The sequence below is a fragment of the Miniopterus natalensis genome, chromosome 2 (assembly GCF_054644295.1).
Source record: "Miniopterus natalensis isolate mMinNat1 chromosome 2, mMinNat1.hap1, whole genome shotgun sequence".
Classification (NCBI taxonomy): Eukaryota; Metazoa; Chordata; class Mammalia; order Chiroptera; family Miniopteridae; genus Miniopterus; species Miniopterus natalensis.
This window is the reverse complement of record NC_142082.1, coordinates 96214770-96230786: the sequence shown is the minus strand read 5'-3', so window position 1 is coordinate 96230786 and position 16017 is coordinate 96214770. Positions and strand designations below refer to the sequence as shown.

At 40.7% G+C, this 16017-nt stretch overlaps 1 protein-coding gene and 1 pseudogene across 2 annotated transcripts in view; one reads left to right on the top strand and one right to left on the bottom strand.

The window, feature by feature from the left end:
• The window catches only part of BRCA2 (BRCA2 DNA repair associated), an 80302-nt gene that overhangs the window by 6151 nt on the left and 58134 nt on the right, over positions 1–16017 (bottom strand). For both annotated transcript variants that reach the window (XM_087814416.1, XM_087814417.1), the window contains 3 exons: positions 14830–15028; positions 13101–13264; positions 12873–13011 (listed from right to left, as the gene is read on the bottom strand). In XM_087814416.1, the coding sequence (XP_087670542.1) occupies positions 12873–13011; positions 13101–13264; positions 14830–15028 (502 nt within the window). The remainder of the gene's footprint in view (positions 1–12872; positions 13012–13100; positions 13265–14829; positions 15029–16017) is intronic.
• LOC107529963 (putative protein BRICK1 pseudogene) lies at positions 1935–2188 on the top strand (annotated as a pseudogene).

Genomic DNA, 16017 nt, shown 5'->3' with positions numbered 1-16017 from the left:
TTTAGGCAATAGTACTGTACCAATGTTCACTTCCTGATTCTAGTAACTGTGCTATGGCTATGCAAGATGTCAGCATTAGGGGAGGCTGGCTTAGGGATGTTTGGAAACTATTATTTTTGCAACTTTCTGGAGGTCTAAAATTAGTTCAAAATAAAAAGTTAAAAAATTTTCAGTGCCAAAGGTGGGAAGGGACAACTAGAGAAACCATGACAGGACTGAGGCTACGAAAGTCTAGGCACTAAACGTTCTGCCTTACTACTATTTATAGTTTCTTGTTTCTGCTGCCCCTAGAATTACGTTTCCCTTATAAATAACAGGAATAAAAAGAACTGCCATTCTCAGATAATGACTTGTTTATCCTGTTGCAATGACAATATCCCTTTCACTTTTCAAATTTATCAGTAGACTGGCTTAATAGATTTTAATCTTGAATATTGATTTTAGAGAAATTATAAGTTTCCCAAGCATGTTCAATTTTCTAATTTTGGAATTTGCCTCTAATTAGATTCAAAACTTCATTACAGTACTGCCCTTTTCTCAAATGTCCTTCTTTAAAATATCATGTTTCCCCCTGAATTACAGAAATAATACATGTTTATTGAAAAACATTTAGAAAATGTAAAATCTAAAAATAAACTTTAGTGTAGTTCCCTTAACTTTTTTCCACAAGCAGAGATTTCATATCTGGACCGTATTATAGGCATTGAAAGAAACTATTTATTTCACTACCTCGCATCTTGTACAAATGGTAACACTAGGAAGAATTCTTTAAAGTAACATAGAATGTTGGCACTGAACAAATCTTCATGAAAATAAAAGGATGAGAATAAAATTATTTTGCAGCTTTCTAGTCTGCAAAATGGGTCTACTCTGAATTTACATAGAATTCTTTGTACCTTTTAAATTTCTTTTAGAAAATTTCATGGAAACGATAAAGCACTTAGCAGTTTATGGAACCACTTTCACAGATTCCACCTATACTGGATGTTGTGCTTTGGGTGCAGATCACCTTCCTCTTCAGGACCAAGGCAGTGATCCTCGTTTCTGGGGAGCGTTGGCTTTTGACAACTCCCGCCTGGGTTCCTTGCTGGGCCTGCCCTCAGCCCAGGTGCTCTGATGTATACCCACTTTCTGGAGAAAGCCAGTATCTAATGACAGGGCCCTTGCTTCAAGCTGGCCTGACTGCAGGGGCATCCCAGCCTGAGTCCCCATGGGATTGGCTGAGCCTTTGCACTCCATTCAGCTTCTCCCCTGCCCAACCCTGATGCCTTTGCTCCCTCACAGGTGCTGTTCCTGGGGGCACTTCTCAGTAAATCTGCATGGAAATCTACCTAAGAAGTGATCTCAGTTAATTCATTTTATATCACGGGTTTCTGTAATGTAACAAAACAGATTAACAATATAGAAATCCCCGTGTTAAGCCCAACTCTCAAATGTTGGGCTTGGTATGTTGTGTCAGCATGAAGTATAAAAAAAACATATTTTTGAGTGTGAAAGAATGGGTTCACATCCCTTTATAGAACTGTGACCTTGGGCAGGTTATTTACTCTCTCTGGGCTTCAGTTATCCCTTCTGAACAGGGGGATGATATCAGCAAATGAAATGTGTTACTACAATGACATGACATAATTGTACAAACCTGCAGTTTTTAAGAATTACCTCCTCTCCCATTGTGTTAGGAGGAGTCCCTGTCTTTGAAGTGACCACAGTATTACAGTATTTGGGGAGGGACTGGGAAGGAGGTTCAGAAATAGACAATACCCATACCACGTGATGAGTGCCTGAATAGCCAAACTCACAAATGGAGAAGGAAGATCGAACCCAGACCAAAAGCATCTGACTCAGAGGTAACGTGGAAGCTGAGTAATGAATGGGAAAATTCATCAAGATGGGAAAGATAAAGGGCATTCTAAGCAAAGGGAAAGCATTTTTAAAGGTAGGAAATGTTGGCTCTTCCTTAGGCGGCAGCCATGGCTGGACCAGAGGATCCAGTGCAGTGGAAAATTCACCAGGAGTGGGTGAAGCAGGAGTACATTGAGGTCATCACTCACAGCATCAAGAAAATCACGTACTTTCTCAATTCGTTTGGCATGTCTTGTCATTCAAGACTCTCAACACTAAATGAGAAACTGAATAGAGAATAGAGTACATTAAAGCTCGGGTGACAAAAAGTGAGAACCTCCCCTAGAACTGTGCCAGGCTGCTGCCGGGAAGTAGCTTTACAGAACACAGGCCTAGGTGGGAAAGGTCCCAGCAGCCTTCGACGCCTTCCTCTCTCCTTAAAGAGCAACAGAGCTTATTCTTTTCTTTCTTTAAAAATGTGCCCTTTGGGCTCTGCCATGTTCATCTGGCAGCGTGATATGGCACGTAGGGAGAAGTCCAGGGGAAGTCTTGAAAACATTAGGCATTTTACCTTTTCAGTAATATTTTGCAGAACTACTTGTCAATGTATTTGAGGTGCTCAGAGCCAAAAGCCTGGGACTCTTTGTCAAGGTCCTCCTCCCCACATCTCTCTCTCTCTCTCTCTCTGACTTTCCTTACAGCTCTCATTGCCTCTGCATTGATTCGATAAACAAGTCTTGGTCTCCTCCCTACATTTGCTGGGAGGCAGCAGTTCTGGCTGATACTCATGCCCTGGCAAGGTGGCTGCCAAAGAATGTTGTTGCTAACTCACCAATTTTTTGTCCTTCTCGGGAGGTAAAGGCCAGGCCCCCACTTGACTTGAAGGGACATTTTCAGATTTTTCTTTCTGTCACTTAGGGTGTCTGCCTCTGTTTCCCTAATAAACTCAACTTTAAAAAAAAAGGTAGGAAGTGTTAAATGTTACCGAGTGTCAGGAATATGAAACCAGAGTTTAACTGAGGGGTGTAGGGGGTAGTTTAAGGCAGGAAGTTGAAGTGTTTCCAGACATATAAAAGAGTTGGTATTTATTTTCTAAGGGACAGAGAGCCACAAAAGGGTCTAAACTAGGAAACATGATTAGGTAACTAGTACTTCCAGCATTAGGTGGCACTTTGAAACTTTCTGACAGAACTTTCTTCCTCTAACACTTAACATCAAACTAAATTAAAAAAGAAATGTTCATCAAAATCATATAAATGAGGAATATGCTGATATAAAATTTGAACATTGGTGATGAAGGAAAGAAACAGAAGACTCTTGATAGTGCCAAGCACAGAAGGCTCAGCTTCAAATCTCTTTCCCCAAACTGGTGAAATAACACAAAATTTGAGAATTCTGTTATCCTTAAACCTGAAGGAAAGAAAATTAAATGGGTATCCTTATTCTTTTCCTCCTCTGACCAGAAATAATGAAAATGCCTGGGGGTGGGGAGAAAGCAGGGGACCAGGACTGACAGAAGTGAATGGTCCAGGGTTCAGGATGTTATGGGTTGAACTGTGTTCCCCCAAAAGATGAAGTCATATCCCCAGAACCTGTGATATGATCTTACAGTCAAATGAATGTCTGCCATTTCAAACAATTGGGTTATCTACCAAGCTGTTCACGGAAAAAATGCCTCCGTTTTTTAATAAAACTTAGGCTCCTCACCTGACAACCCTCTCGTGCTGATATATCAGCATGAAAAAAAGGGTTTCTCAGGCCACAAACAAAGGAGAGAAGTAGAGTCAGTTTACCTCTAAACCTCCCTTAATGTTTCATAGGAAATTGTGCTGTGAATGTTTTTGTGTTTTCTTGTTTTATTTGTTTTTTGCTTTTGTTGCTGGCAATTAGCACAATTTTAGAACATAAAGAGGCCATCAAGAGTGCTAATGTTGCTACGGGTGTGAAAGAAACAATCACAGGCAATTGAAGAGGTAGAGAAACTGTTGTTGATTTGGATAAACAAAAGCAGTTAGCCAATGACAGCATTTTGGAGGCAGTGATGCGTAAAAAAGCAAAGATGCTGCATGCTGACCTGAAAGACACCCCTGGGAACAAGTGCTGAAAGAGATTCATTTAAGGCTAGTGTGTGTGTGGGGGGATGGTTCAATAAATTTAAGAAAAGAAGTGTCTGTTTATAGATTAAACAGTACATTAGACATGTACTGTATATAAGAAAGGTTAAAATGGAATCATTTGGGGTCTGGGACGAATTAATTCAATTTACATTATTTATAATGGGAAAAATGATTTGGTTTTCCAAGAAATAGGTTCATGAAGGCTTTCCAAAACAAAGTAAGTTCAAGAACTGAGGTTCCACTTTTGGAAATAAGGTCTTTGCACATGTAATCAAGCTAAGGTGAGGTCATCAGGGTGGTCCTACTCCAATGTCTTTATAAGAAGGGGACATGTGGACACAGACATGCACACAGAACATCCTGTGAATCTGCACAAAAATCTTTGGGTGATGGTGTCTACAAGCCAAGGGTTGCAACACACCCACAGGAGCCAGGAGAGAGGCCTGGTGCAGATTCTCCCTCACAGCATCAGAAGAAACCAACCCTGCTCACACCTTGATTTTGATCCAGCCTCCAGAACTGTGAGATAACAAATTTTTGTTGTTTAAACCACCCAGTTTGTGGTACTTTGTTATAGCAGTGTAGCAAACTGCTTCACTGGGTTACTCCCTGAACTAGGGAAGGTGATCTAGAACAGAGATAATATCTCCCAGGGATATGAAACATACAATAGATAGAAACTCAAATGCCTAGCCCTCATACAGTAACTGAGAGCAGAAAAAAAAACTGGTCCTGAATACAGTAAAAAAGAACCAAGAATCACATAGGGTCCAGGACAGTCTCTAACTTTTCCTCTCCCGCCACATCTGGCTCCATCCCTATGACTTGGGACCATTAGAACTAATAATCTCTCATGTCAGTCTCAACAAGGTGCCGGGTTCCCAGTCGTCACACACTCCCTGGACTTAGTCTCTACAAAGCTTTGCTCATTTGCACAAAACCATCTCCTACCAATCCCTGTCTCCTGGAATCCTTTCACTGGACCCTCTGAAACTCAGTAAAATCTTACTACCCTCAACCTTTCCATACCTGTTCTCTTTACCATTTTGCTGTACATAACCCAGCTCTTCTCTGATGACACGGCTGCCTTGTACTTATGGAGCTGAAGGTGAAGGATGTCCTCCTAGGTCCTCACTGCTGTTCCCAGCACCTCCCTGAAAACACTCAGCTTTGAATGTCATGCTATCAGATCGTATCATTCACTACTCTCCTTGTTTAGGCATCTACTGACACTTGGATCACTCGCTCCCTTTTACTTGTTAAGATTTATTCTGCCATTACTATTGCTATACTTCTTGGTGATTTCAATATCCTCACAGATAATCCTTCCCAGGTTCCTTACTGTCTTCTCCTTGAATGATCCTGTTCTGCAGTCTCTGTCAGTTGCTCCCTTACCCAAGATTTTGTTACTTCCAATAACCTCATCCCCTCCAGAATGTCAAATATCTCATTCTTCAGTCACAACCTTTATCTTTTCAGCTCACTTCCTCTAGAACCCTAATTCAACCAATCCTTTGACCCCACTGGTACACAATCTATTTTTCTTATCTCCTGTTTACTGCTGCAGAATCCTCTCATGTCCCCTCTTTCCTCTGTGTCATGCTTAAAGTCCAGGGTCAATTATTTAAAAATTCTTCCTTTGCATACACCCACAAATTCTTTGCCCTCTTGCTTTGTAGTATTCACCTGGCTAATCTACAAGTCCGGTTAAGTCCCACTTTCCACCTACTTTGTGCCTGAGCCATGACAGCTAATGTGGTTGGAAAAATACCACACCACTGTGATGAGCAGTTTCAATTCATATTTATGAACATGGACTCCAGTGGGCCCTGACAGCCAAAGTATCCACCCAGTCCATCCCCTCTGCCATGTTTTTGGAGGATGACTTCATGTCTTGCCCTCCATTCTGTCAGTGATGACTCTGTTTCCTACTTCAGGGAGGACACAGAGGCAATCAGAGGAGAGCTGCCACAAGTTTCCACTTACACATCAGCTCTTTCACTTCATCTGTAAACACACACTTCACCCCTTTTCCCTCCAACTATGAAACAACTGTTTCTGCTACCAGCTGAAGCAGATCTCCCCATATTCCCCTAAGGTACCATCCAGACATGGCAACTGAAGAACTGTGCTCCACCTCTGGGCCCTTTATGGGAGCCTCTCATCATACACAGCATCTCATCAGCATGCTATTAGTACTTTCATCTGAAAACACAAATATTCTCTTGTTCCCAATTCCCCTTCTAGCCATTGTTCTATATGTCTTCTTAGCTTCAAGCACGGTGTCCCTGAAATGCCCGCATTCACTTTTGCTATTCCTCTCCTATCTCCTTGCCCCACTTCCTTCAGTCTTTCCCACCACTCCACCTAAAGGCTCCTCCATGGTGTTAAAGCCAATAATCAATGCTCAGCCCTCACCTCATTATCTACGCTACCAAATGCCAACAGACAGACTCACTCACGCTCACCTGTCAGAAATCCCTTTTTACTCTGTGTTTCCGCAGAGCTCATTCTCAGGATCCCTCCCACCCTGCTGGCTACCCTCCTGTCTCTCTAACTGGCTCCTTTAAATGTCCTCTGCTTCTAGGCACCAGAGTGCCTAAGTCACTTCTCTATCTCCTCTCACACCTCGGCCAATTTCAGGGTATTAAATACCACCTGGATATTGACTTCCCAATTTATACCTTCAGTCAAGGCCATTCCCCTGAACAGACTCCTATATCCAACTGTCAAGTAGAAGCCTCTACCTAGATTAAATACCTAAAACTTAACTGTCCAAACTAAGCCCCCGCCCTTCCCCACGGACCTGTTTTTCCATGCAGTCTTCCCTTCTCAGTGAATGGCAACTCCGTTTGTCCAGGTGCTTAGACCAAAAACCTTGGCACTGACTCCTCTCTTCAATCCCACAGTATCCCTCTACCTTCAAAATACAACCAGAATCTGACTACTTTTAACCGCTCCCAATGCTTTTGTCTGGTCTAAACTGTTATCATCTCTTGCCTCAATTCTTCAATAGCCTCCAGCTGGTTCCCCTATTTGTACCCTCATGTCCCCTACAGTCTGTTCTCAATACAGCAGCCCAAGTGATCCCCTGAAAGCCTAGTTAGGTGGTGTCACTCCTCCCATCACTTTCAGAAACAGAGTTGAATTCCATATAAGGACCACCACACGATCTGGTCCCTCAATGCCTCTGTCCCAGCTGTGAGTACTCACTCCCTGGCCTCTGCCAATGCTTTAAGGCACTAGACTGTATCATGCCCATTTCTTCTGCCTGGACTATTTCTATCCCAGATGTCCACATGCCTCCCTCCATTTCTTCAAGTTTTACTCAAATGTCAACTTTGCAGTGAGGTCTTTCTTCACCTCCTTATCTAAGGCTACATTTCTCTTCCCTGCCCCCTGATAATACCTGTCATTCCCTACCTAATTTTTTCCTTAGCACTTTACTAAGAAAAGTAGAAATGCTACTTATTTATTTTATTTGTGACCCCCCCCCCGCCAATGTAAGCTCCAGGAAGGCAGGGATGTTTGCCTGTTTTGTTCCTTGTTACTCACCTAGCATTTACAATAGAATGTGTGGAATGTGTGGGAAAAGTCAGGAAGTCTGATCAAGATGAAATTAAATGCTATGAAATCAATGTAGCATGCTACTAACATGCTACAGTCAAAGAAAACCTGCAAAGCACTGAAACACAACTAACTAAATAAAACCCATTAAAAAAAAAAAAAGGAAAAAAGAACACAGCAAAGAGCACAACCCTTAGGAAAACAAAACTGCCTGAGGTGGGGAGTGGGTGTGGGGTATAAGGGGTCAACGGGAAAAAAAGGGGGACATCAAAACTGACTCATGCTATTGAACTTAATAAGAACATATATTCAATAAAATAAAAGCTTGAATATGGGATGAATTTGTAGCTTTTGGACTACAAAACAAAAACATTCTTCAGATATCCAGATGTAAAAAGAAAATCACCTAAATGGGGGAAAAATTATGCCAGTCCCAGAATGTTGAATGCCAAAAGAGTAATTTCTACAAAGTTCTGAGGGAAGGAGAGAAAGCATGATCCCATATTATGCCTAGCCAATACTGTCTTAGAAGTACGACAACAGGTACACATAGCAAAATATGAGGAACTCATGGAATATGGTGCACATGAGGCCTTCTCAAAAAGGAGATGGACAGAGATCCAAGATGGCGGCAGACTGAGTGGAAGCTACACTGATACTCCTAGGGTCAAACTGGAATTACAACTAAAATACAGAAAAACCACCCTGAATAATCAACTGCAATTGAAGACTAGCTGAGGAGCACCCACATAACCAAGGGCAAAAAGCACGGGCCACATAGAGAATGGTAGGAAGTGTGGAGGAGCGCGTGCGCTGGATGGGCTCCCACAGGCAGCAGCTGAAGGTCTGGAGGGATATCTCAGCTATGGGGGGTTCTCACTGAAAACTCTGGGGTCTAAACCCCAAGCTGGGCTCCGCAGCCCAGAGCACCAGAACTGAGAAAGATGCCCACATAACATCTGGCTGTGAAAAGCAACCAGGTTTCTGTCTGCCAGGGAGAGATGGCTGAAAATGCAGACACCCTCTTAAAAGGCCAATGCACAAAGTTTTGTATGCAGCCACTCATCTGGGACTCTAGCACAGGTAGTGTGAGGAGAATCCAGGGGGGCTGGCTGTAAAAATAGATCTCAGAGGGCAACCATCTTGACCCTAGTGCTGAGTCATTCCCCCATAGGGCAGCTTTTGCCGGGGGGGGGGGGGGGGGGGGGGGGGGGGAATTGCCCCACCCTGTTAGAAAACCTCTGGCCCCATTTTGTGGAGTTTCTACAGCCTGAGGCTCATTAAGAGTCTGAATAACAGCCTATGGGTGCTCTGAGTCTTTGCCTGTTTTGCTTCTGAACATAGGGCTTGGAAGAGCTGACCTTGGGGCACATCTTGATCCTGTCTAAAAACACCCAGCCCCAGCAAAGGAAACTACAAGCTTGGGAGTGTGGAAAACTTCAAACAGGGTACTCAAGGCCAGTCACAAACAGCATCTGACATTGGCCTGCACCAGAGACCATCCAAAACACTGGGAATCCTAGCAGATCTACCTAATATATAAAAATGTATTAGGTAGCCAAAATGGGGAGACAAAAAAACAAGCCCCAAATGAAAGAATGGAAGAATTCTCTAGAAGAAGAACTAAATGAAAGGGAGATAAGCAATCTATCAGATACAGAGTTCAGAATACTGATTATAAAGATGCTCAACAGCATGAAAAAAGATATAGAAACTATGAAGGAAATTAAGAATGACATAGCAGAAAAAAAAATTGGAAGGAATGAACAGCAGATTAGGGGAAGCTGAGGACTGGATCAGCAAATTAGAAGACAAGATAGAAAAATCACTCAATCAGAGAACCAAAAAGAAAAAACTCTTAAAAACCCAGAGGACAGTTTAAGGAAACAAAAAACCCAGAGGACAGTTTAAGGGAACAGTCTGACAACATGAAATGTAAGAATATTAGCATCATAGGAGGGCCAGAAGAGGTAGAAAGTAAGCAAGGGTTAGCGAAACCGTTTGATGAAATAATGGCAGAAAAGTTCTCTAACCTGGTCAAGGAAAAAGTCACACAAGTTCAGGAAGCAAAGAGACTCCCAAGCAAGAAGAACACAAAGAGGCTCATGCAGAGACACATCATAATTAAAATGCAAAAAATTCAAGACAAAGAATCTTAAAGGCAGCAAGAAAAAACCAATCTGTTACCTACAAAGGAGCCCCCATAAGGCTGTCAGCTGACTTCTCATCAGAACTCTAGAGGCCATAAGGGAATGGCATGGAGTATTCAAAGTCATGCAAAACAAGGGTCTGAAACCAAGAATACTCTATCCAGCAAGGGTATCATTCAAAATAAACAGTGAAATAAAGAGCTTTCCAGACAAAAAAAGGCTAAAGGAGTTTATCAACACCAAACCAGCACTACAAGAAATGTTAAAGGGACTGCTGTAATGAGAAGTTGAAATAGAAAGAATGAGAAACAGGCATAAATAATTAAAATGGCAATAGGTAAGTACCTATCAATAATAATTTTAAATATAAATAAATTAAATGTCCCAACCAAAAGACATAGGGTAGCTGAATGGATAAAAAAAAAAAACAAGATCCAAATATATGTTGTCTACAAGAGACCCACCTCAGAACAAAAGAGTCACACCTGCTGGAAAAAAGAAACCAAACCAAAAGAAAACAAAATTTGTGGAGGACTTTAAAGGAGAGATCGCCGCAACACAGTCACAGTAGGGCACTTTAACACCCCACTGACTTTACTAGATAGATCTTCCAGGCAAAAAAATCAACAAGGAAACAGTGATTCTAAATGACACAGTAGATCAGATAGATTTAACTAACATTTACAGAACATTTCACTCCAAAGCTGAAGAATAGACATTCTCCTCAAGTGCACATGGGACATTCTCAAAGACAGATCACAAGTTAGGACATAAAACAAGTCTCTACAGGTTCAAAAAGATTGAAAGCATATCAAGCATCTTCTCAGACATTTACACCATGGAATACTATACAACTGTAAAAACGAAGGATCCCTTACCTTTTGAGATAGCATAGTGGGAGCTGGAGAGTATTATGCTATGCAAAATAAGCCAGTCAGAGAAAGACAAGTATCACATGATCTTACTCATATGTGGAATCTAATGAACAAAATAAACCAATGAACAAAATGGATCCAGAGACATAGAAGCATGGAACAGACTGACGAATCTCAGAGGGAAGGTGGGGGTGAATGCGGAGGTGGGGAGAGAATAACCTAAGAACTTATATGCATATATGCATAACCCATGGACACAGACAATAGTGTGGTGAAGACCTGGGACAGGATGAAAGGAATTAATGGGGGGAAATGGGGACATTTTTAATACTTTCAACATTAAAGATAAATAAATTTAAAGAAATAAAAGGAGATTGACAATAAATTTTAGCTAAAGAGCAGAGGAAGGGAGAAATCATGACAGGGCAGTTGAAAAGCAAGGAATCTACCAAATACTTGAGACCCTACCCTACTATACCAGGCACTGCTTTAGGAGCTGAGATACAGCAGTAAATAAGTCTCTGCCGTTGTGGAGCTAATATTCTGGAGGGAGACAAAAAAACATAAATATATGTTGTCAGGTGCTGCTGAATGCTATGGAGAATTTAAAACTAGGTTGGGGAGCAGAGAGTGCTGCTTTTACAAATAGTAGATCAAAAGAGCATCCTGCATCCCAGGAGAGCAAAATGGTGGTCAGGAAAAGCCCTCTTAGAAGGTTGCATTTGACCTGAGATTGGAGACAAAGGAGCCAGCCATGTGGCTGTTGGGGGAAAGCTTTTGGGAAGAACAACAATAAGTGTAAAGGCTTTCAAGAAAGTGAGCTTGGTGGGCTCAAGAACAGCAAGGAAGACGTCAACAAAGCTGAAGTGGAATGGGGGACAGACTGCAAGGGGAGGAGACTGGGGTGCCTGGCACAAAATCATCAATAAACAGAAGCCTCTGTGCGTAAACTCAAACTTTAGCTGGTCCTTGACACTTCATAGTACTTAGAGAGATAAGAGTATGGCTTTGTAGACAGAATACATGGAAAGAGGAATGTGCAATGCCATATTTAAGGAATAAAATATAGATGAACTTGACTGAGATGTTGGGAGTAGTAAAAGTGGAAGCTGACTGCAAAAGTATTTCCTTGTTATTTAAAATTATTTATTTCTCAAAAAATTAAAAATAGAAATACCATAAAAGAATATACCATTTCTGGGTATATACCTGAAGGAAACAAAATCACTACACTAAAGAGACATCTGCAACCCTCTGTTCATTGCAGCATTAGTCACAGTTGCCAAGACAAGGAAACAGCCTAAGTGTCTGTGGATGGAGAACATATTAAAAAAAATAGAAGATGTGGTGTATACAGTGGAATATTATTTGCCCATAATAAAAGGAAATCCTACCATTTGCAACAACATAGATGGACCTTGAAAGCATTATGCCAAGTGAAATAAGTTAGAGAAAGACCAACACTGTATGATCTCACTTATATGTGGAATCTCAAAAACAAGAAACAGAAACAAAAACTCATAGGAAAAGAGAATAGACTTCCTGTGCAGGAAAGAAATCTGCCCTATGTCCTTCCAGGCCTCTTTGCTATACAAACATTCTTGAAAAGGTAGTCTGAGACAATGCTACCAGGAGAATTGCCCTCCAACATGAGTAACTGATGGGACAAACAGAAAACAGCCAGCAAGGTGGTAAATTTTAATCCAACCTTATCAATAATCACATTAAAGATGATCAGATTAAACTAAGATAGAGACTGTCAGTTTGGATAAGAAAGCAAGACCCAACCTTGCTGTCTACCAGAAACACAATTTGAATATAAAGATATCAATAGGTTAAAAACAAAGGAATGGAAAAAGATATATACCATGCAAACCAACCAGCACTAACACTAAAAAAGTTGGAGTAACTATATTTAAAAAGTAGGCTTTTGAACAATGGATATCATTAGGGATAATGAGAGATACTGCAAAGGGAAAAAAAACCACCCAAAACCAAACCTGGAGGCAGAGGCTTGTATGTTTAGTTACTTGCACAGGGAAACTGTAATTATTTGTCTAGTAGTACTCACCAAAATGCTGTAGAAAATTTTCTAGCAATTTCTTTAAAATTAAGTAATACAGAATGGGATGTAAGTTCTCTCCTGTAATGCTGTAGAATTGCTTTTTATTAAGAATTGAGGTTAAAACAGGCCTAACTTTCAAGTCACTAGTTGCCAAATTTGCCGATTTGTAGTTCCAATTAATCCTAAGACAACTTTTAAAAGATAATGTTTTCAAAAACATCAATAAAAAGCTACAACTAAATGCACTGTACATTACCTATTTTTTTCACAACAGAAACTACCAGTCCTATTAGGTCCACCTCAGAACAATGGGGCTGGAAGTCTGGATTCAATAATTGGTTGAAGGGAAGCGGCTCCCTTGGCTGATAAACTTTGAACAGGATTTCATCTGAAGCCTACAAGAAAAAAAAAAATCAGCATGTATAGATTCTATAAACTCATACACATTTATCAAAATTGAAAAATTACAATGAGATATACTTACTTGTATTTGTTGAAACTGAGTGTTTTTGGTTGCTGTTAACTGTATATTAGCTCTTCCAGATTTATTTTTAGATTTTGATGTTGCAAGATGATAGATTCTGTATCTCTTTCCCTCTTTTAGCAGGGAATATAAATCTGATGATGGACGCCAGATACTTAATATAGCTATTCAGATAAAGAGGAAAAAGACACAATGGAAAACCTGATGATCATTAAAATTCTTGTTTAAAAATGAATATTGAAGGGAAACAAAATCACAGAGCCAAGCATGAGAAGGACACAATGCACAGTTACTGGTCTGATGATGGAGAAGGCCATGTGAGAAAGAATGCAAAAGGCCTCTAGAAGCAGAGTGGCCTCTGGTGACAGGCAACACGAGAAACAGGAAACGCATTCTGCCAAGAACTATAGTGAATTTGGAAGAGGAACCTGAACATGAGATAAAAATGCAGCCAGCTGACATTTGCATTTCAGCCTCATGAGACACTGAGCAGAGGACCCAGCCAGTTCCTTCCAAACTTCTGATCTACAGAACTGTGAGATAGCAAATGCATTTTACCCCAGGGCAGGAAAAGCCAGTGTTCCAAGCAGGTAGACTGGGAGGCCTAAAAGCCCTTCCCTTTCGCTCATTCCCCAAATGGATTTGCTTTCTTCCCCGAAGACCATCCAGGAGAACTTGTTATTTAGAATTGCTAGCCCTTGGTCTTCATTGGACATTAAAGCGACTGTCACACTAAGTTTGGTAACCTGATTCCATGAAATCTCCTTTTTTGGTCCCAAGCTCAGCCTGAAAGAGGGATCCAGGCCAGATTCCAGCATCTGTGGGGGCCCCAGGATCCTCTGGGGGCAAAGATGAGACCCATGGTGCCCCCTTTTTCCTGCGTAACTCTGCTCTAACCCAGAGGCTGCCTTAAGATGGCACCCGGTGGATGCAGGCTCTTCTGCTTGGTAGAAAAGTTTGGTCATGAATTCTGAACTGTAAAGCTAGTGAAAACATTCACCTCCATGTGCTAAGGAGCATCTCTTTGATTTTGATATTTTGGAACTTTCAGTAGTCACAAAAGACTGAAAACCACAGCTGTCCTTTGGGGACCACTCTGGAGGACGTGAAAACAAAGAGGTGTGAGACTGGAGAAAACAGCCAAGAAGAGAGAGAGATAGGAAAGAGCAGAGAATGACAGAGACAAAGGGAGAAAGTAGGGAATGAAAGGGAGAGGAGCTGGGCGACCAGCACAGTGGTTTCAGTCTATGGGTCTAGGACCACAGCTCCTCACTCTAAGTGCTCCCATCCTTTAGAGATCCGCCCCAGAACCCCGTTCCACCAGGAACTGCAAAGCTACTGGCTGGGCATTTGTTCCTGCAGTTTCCTCTCCTGGTTTGCAGGGAGGGGTGAGGTGGGTTATGTTGGTTTCCAAGTGAGTGGAAGTCAAGTCTGGAGCCTCATCGGCTCCCTTGGAGATCACTGTCAAGTAGAGAAACATATAAAAGCTTTGGGGCATATGTAACTTTGTTAAAAACTTGTACTAAATTAAAAATAACTTTCTTCTACGTAAAAAAAAAAAAAAAGATACTGATAACAACTAAGATTTAAAGATTCTATCATTTTGTGGTTACTGATAGACCATTTTTGCTCCTTTATACACTAACTTTACACTTTAGCACTTGAAATCATTTAATTAATATAATCTTTAACTTAAAACTAATTAAAAACAAAACATTTACACACTGACCTGAATCTTTTTCTTTTTTCTCATAGCTTATGATACGCAACTTCCATACAGTTGTAACGTCCCTTGATAACATTTGCTCCCCTTTCTCAGCAGATTCCACAGCCTTCTGGAATTCCAACTGGATCTGTGCTTGCTTCTTATCATTCAACATCTGTCTGTGATTATTCAAGGCTCTTAACTGCTCTTCACTAAAATAACCCTGTGATTATTTAATATATGGAGGAAGATAAGGTTGGAATAAAAAGCAAACAAAACAAAAACAAAATACCTCATCTATTGTAAATAAATTCTTTTAAATGGGGGTAAAATACAACAGAGTTGAGTTCACTTTAAGGGTGTGACAATATAAAAATTGAGATTAATGTACTCAGCTTATCACATAACAAATATGTTCTGGTGTCTTAAACAGTTTACTAATCTTTGTGACAAATTTCCCTAGGGCCAAAACAACCCCTACTTACCAATGTACTCTAATAATCATATCCATCAACATGGATGACATTATAAATGGTTAACGTGTTGAAAACTCACTCTATTTGAGAAATGGATCTGTGTGTGATAAATATGTTAATTCATTTAATCCATGTAATAATCCTATGAGGTAGGTACTGTTATTGTTTCTATGTTGTAGATGATGAGGTGCAGAGAGAATAAATAACTGCAGAGGCACATAGGTAGGGTTAGCTCAAGAATCCTCATTCTTAGCCCCCATAGTGTAATTTTACTCTATGTGTAAAATTACATAGAGTAAAATTACACTACTCTCTGAGCAGTAGTAGATACAACTGCAAACAGACACGTGCTAACCCTGGCTGGTAGCTCAGGTGGTTAGAGTGTTGTCCCAATAAGCCAGAGTTGCAGGTTCAGTCTCTGGTCAGGACACGTACAAGAATCAACCAATGAATGCATAAATAAGTTGATCAACAAACTGAGATATTTTTTTTTCTCTCTCTCTCTAAAAATGAATTAAAAAACAATACAAAACAGACACATGCCACAAGCACTTGCCGCTGCCTCCATACTTCTTTTCCAATTACTTCACTAAACTGCTGTCTGTAATTCTTGGGAATCTTACCCAGTGTAACAAGAATGAATGAGTGAATGAATGAATGAATGAACAAAAAAATAAAGTAAAATAGGAAATGGAATCTGACACATAATGCACTAGACTGCTGCTGCCTTACAAAT